Source organism: Rhagoletis zephyria, unplaced genomic scaffold (assembly GCF_001687245.7).
Source record: "Rhagoletis zephyria isolate East Lansing unplaced genomic scaffold, Rhagoletis_zephyria_1.1 Rzeph_scaffold_00585, whole genome shotgun sequence".
Taxonomy (NCBI): Eukaryota; Metazoa; Arthropoda; class Insecta; order Diptera; family Tephritidae; genus Rhagoletis; species Rhagoletis zephyria.
The window spans coordinates 82,723-87,146 of NW_016157669.1; the positions used below are offsets into that span (position 1 = coordinate 82,723).

The 4,424-nt window shown below is 48.6% G+C and overlaps 2 protein-coding genes across 2 annotated transcripts; both read left to right on the forward strand.

Moving 5' to 3' along the window:
* The first annotated feature begins 6 nt into the window (after positions 1-6).
* On the forward strand, positions 7-1,861 carry LOC108360555 (transcription factor SOX-3-like). Its single transcript, XM_017612901.1, has one exon. The coding sequence runs from the start codon at positions 121-123 to the stop codon at positions 1,846-1,848; it is 1,728 nt and encodes a 575-aa protein (XP_017468390.1). The 5' UTR covers positions 7-120; the 3' UTR covers positions 1,849-1,861.
* A 308-nt stretch (positions 1,862-2,169) lies between these two features.
* Positions 2,170-2,829, forward strand: LOC108360556 (POU domain, class 3, transcription factor 3-A-like). The gene has a single exon (XM_017612902.1). The coding sequence runs from the start codon at positions 2,170-2,172 to the stop codon at positions 2,827-2,829; it is 660 nt and encodes a 219-aa protein (XP_017468391.1).
* Positions 2,830-4,424: the final 1,595 nt, after the last annotated feature.

The window sequence follows — 4,424 nt, forward strand, 5'->3', positions numbered from 1 at the left end:
TACAACTTTCTGACGCGCGCTCGCGCCTTCCCTTCCACGCTCCCCTTTTAAACTCCAGCAACCGTGTTCGCCATACCGCCACATCCGCACCACCACCAGCTGCAGCAGCACCACGCAGACATGCTGACCATGGAGTCGGATATGAAAGGCGGCATCCTGCATGCAACCATGCCGCCGCATCACGCTTCCGCCGCTCTACACGGCCATGCCGCTTCGCCCTATAGCGCCCTCGGACCGCTCATGAATCTCGGCCAGTCGCACTTGGCGCAGTCACATCTAACGCAGCATCATCATCATCACATGGCCTCGCACTTGGCCAGTAGTGGCGGTGGCGGCGGCGGCGGTCAGCAAAGCGCACTTGTCGGCAATGGGGGCAGCCTATCTAGCAATCCGCTTAGCTCACTCCAGTCTAGCATGGCAAATACGTTGAATGGCAATGGCGGAAGCTTACAGCAGCATCAACAACAACAGCAACAACAGCAGCAGCAGCAACAGCATGGCGGCTCACCGCTACACAGCTCACACAGCGACTTGAGTCCCACACAATCGAGCATTGGCAGCCATCATATGACCTCGCCGGGTGGCGGTGGCGGCCAGCAAACACATCAACACAGCGGCGCCGGTAGCGGTGGTCATCATCACAGCGGCATGGGTGGCGGCACGCCTATTGGCAGTCAAGGCGCTGGCGGTGCGCCAATGGGTGGCAGTCACAATGTGAATAACAACAACTCAGCGACCGCCAATAAAAATCAACTAAATGCGGAGCGCGTGAAACGTCCCATGAACGCTTTCATGGTGTGGTCGCGCGGTCAACGCCGCAAAATGGCTTCGGATAATCCGAAAATGCATAACTCAGAGATTTCAAAGCGCTTAGGCGCGCAATGGAAGGATTTGTCGGAGGCGGAAAAGCGCCCTTTCATCGACGAGGCGAAACGCTTGCGCGCCGTGCACATGAAGGAGCATCCCGACTACAAGTATCGCCCGCGTCGCAAGACAAAGACCCTAACCAAGTCGAAGGAGAAGTATCCGCTGGGCGTTGGTTCACTGTTGCAGCCCACCGAATCGAATGCGCCCAACGTCGGGCGCAACTCAAGCGCCTCGTCGATTTCGGCCGCTCAGCAAGCGGCCGCCGTCAATCGTGATATGTATCAGATGAGCGCGCCAAATGGTTACATGCCCAACGGCTACATGATGCACGACCCCTCCGCTGCGGCGTATCAAAGCCAACATAGCGCCTACATGGGCAACTACCATCGCTACGATATGGGTCAAATGCACCAGGCGGCCGCTGCGGCCGGTTCACTAAACTACATGAGCCCGGCGGCGAGTAGCGGCTACAGCATGTATGGCACCGTTTCGGGCGGTCAGACCTCACCGTATGCCAGCATTCAGCAACCCGGCTCACCCTACAGCAATGTCCAGCAACAGCCCGGCTCGCCGTATGGCCTCGGTGGTGGCGGCGGCGGCGGCGGCGGTCAGCCTGGCTCACAAGTGTCCTGCCAAAGCCACAGCCCCAGCGATTCCAGCATTAAATCCGAACCCGTGTCACCCAGTCCGATGCACAGTCAAGCGCAACAAAACTCAGCTGCCGTACTCGCCGCCAACAACAACAACAATCACATAATGAAGCGCGAATATGGCGCGACGCAGCAAACGTCTGATCTGAATCACCTGATGAATATGTATCATTTACCGGATGGCATGCAGGCATCAGCAGCTGCTGCAGCCGCCGCTGCGGAGCATCAGCGCAATCTGATGCACTACCAGAATAGCTCGCCAGATTTGCAGCAACAACACGCGCAACATCAGCAATCGATGCGCGCGATGGCGCCACTCGCTCACATGTGAGAAATGGCCAGTGCCTATGGTCAGTCAGCGCTCGCAATCGCCCCAGCCGCATCATCCACCAATGCCTCCGCCGCCAATGCCATTGCCACAGTTGCCGCAGCCGCTGGTACGCCGTCCGTTACGGAGATGTCGGCGGCCGCGTCGGTTGAGATGGAGAATGGTTTGGCGGTGCCCCCAGCAGCCACGAGCACATCACCCACCCCGCCGCCGCCGCCCACAACGCTGATGCATCACTCGCATCATTTATCGCACATGCATACGCAACTACAGTTGGCGCATCAACGCCACCAACAGCAACAGCAACAACAACAACACCAGCACATGCAACAACAGCAATTGGAACTGGAGCCGCCGCCGCTTTCATCAGCAGTAAGCGCTTCAAGTTTGTCACTGGCGCACCATCTGCACGCGCAGCAGCAAGCAGAAAATGGCGGCGGCGGCGGCAATTTGCACAACGGCAACGGCTCTCTGCATGGGCAGTCGCTTGATGGCAGCAACAGCAACGGCGGCGTCAGCATGCTGCACAGCTATGTGAATGGGCTGAATGGCGGCCGGCCAAGCCCCACGGCCTCAGGCTCCTCGGGTGGCAGCCGCAGCTCGGCGCACTCAATGCCGCTGCCCTCGCACTCGCCAGCGCTGCAACATCACACAAACGGCGGTTACCTGCAGGCGGCCAGCTGCGCCTCCGCACTAACAGCCACCGCAACGGCGGTAGTGTCGCCCGCCATCATGGGGCGGCTGGGCGGCGGCAGTCAGAATGGTGGCCTGGCGGACGTAAACAACAGCAGCAATGGCAGTGGCAGCGGCAGCGACGGTATAGGCTTTGGCGGTCCATTGGCGCTGCTGCACCACCATCACCAGCATCACCACCACTTGGCGCCTCATCATCACCACCACCACCACCACCCACACTCCATAACGCATCAGCATAACCATCCGCACGACGCATCCGTTGGACTGTTGGATATATCCACATTGTAAATTAGACACAAAGTAATCAAGTAAACTAAAGTAAAGTAATTAAATGATTAATAAAATTAAAACAAAAAAAAATAAAGTTTTAGCATTAGTTGTAAAGTGCATAAAAATAATTATTATAAATAAATTAATTTAAAACTAAAACAAAAAAACAAACATGACAAGTAATTTTATGAGGAATAAATTGCGCGCGGAAAAAATCTCAGAAAAAAAGGTAAAAAAAATCTCCGAAAATAATGCGTGTAGGTACAGAAGGAGCAAAAAAATTTAATAGAAAAACTGTATAAAAGTAAATCCCAAAATGAGCGCCCCTGCGCCCAACACGCCCTCAAATATTTTTTAAGCACCGCCGAAAAATAGAAAAAAAAAATTAAAAAAAAAACAAATTTATTAAGTAGCGAAGTATAACAGCGTTTGNGAGGAATAAATTGCGCGCGGAAAAAATCTCAGAAAAAAAGGTAAAAAAAAATCTCTCAGAAAATAATGCGTGTAGGTACAGAAGGAGCAAAAAAATTTAATAAAAAAACTGTATAAAAGTAAATCCCAAAATGAGCGCCCCTGCGCCCAACACGCCCTCAAATATTTTTTAAGCACCGCTGAAAAATAGAAAAAAAAAATTTAAAAAAAAACAAATTTATTAAGTAGCGAAGTATAACAGCGTTTAAACAGCATTGCGTGCAGGGTATAACATTTACGCCAGCAGCGAGATACATTCCAGCAATTTTGCACCGAAAATATTTTATTTCGAATTTTTAATTCTTAACAGCAAACAGTAGCATTTAAATGGGAATTTCCCATTAAAGTTGGTAATTAAGTAATTAAAATACATATTTATGTTAAGTTTATTTCTCGTTTTTAGTTACAAAAATATGAACATTCGAAAAGTGTGATAGAGCGTTTAGTATAATAACGGAATGGTAAGCGTACGAGTAAACGTAAACAAGAATTTAATAAAAATTCGTTTATAAGAAAGAAAAAAACTTAAACAAAATTAATTTTTATGTGGAGCAGAAACACAAAATTAAAAGGAAATAATAACTTTTCTTAAGGGCCGACGGAAGTTTTAAGGCTAGTGGCAGTTTTTTTCTTTTTTGTTGATGGCATATAGTTTTTTGTTTTGGTAGCGAAAAAAATTTGTTTCCGGGAAACAAATGCAAAAACAATAGTTAAATATTTTAAATTTTTTTACAAAAAAATTTTTGGCATAACCCGGATTTCAGTCAACTTTGGGGTTGGAAAAATTACACTCTTTTATTTCTGGAACGCTATAAAAACTAAGGGGCTCAAAAAAATTTGTAAACTTTCAAAATTAAGACAAAACCCTTTCAAAAATGCTATGCTACTCTTTCTTCATGTGGAGGGGGCTGTTTCGGGGACTACTACTTCTTTGAGAATGTAAATAGCTTATGAAAACGTCTTAGCAGGTCTACTGGGATGGTTTGAGGATAAGTTAAGTCAGGTCTAGGGAGAACTCCTACTAGGCAGTGCTTTTCCGAGAAGACGTTCTCTTCGGAAGAAGAAAGAAGGCGAAAAAACTTTATAATAATATTTTTTTTATTTTTTATTTGACAAGTTTGTTTATAATTCATCAATTAACA

Coding starts and splice junctions, on each gene's coding strand:
- LOC108360555 (XM_017612901.1), top strand. CDS start 121: ATGCTGACCATGGAGTCGGATATGAAAGGCGGCATCCTGCATGCAACC.
- LOC108360556 (XM_017612902.1), top strand. CDS start 2,170: ATGCAACAACAGCAATTGGAACTGGAGCCGCCGCCGCTTTCATCAGCA.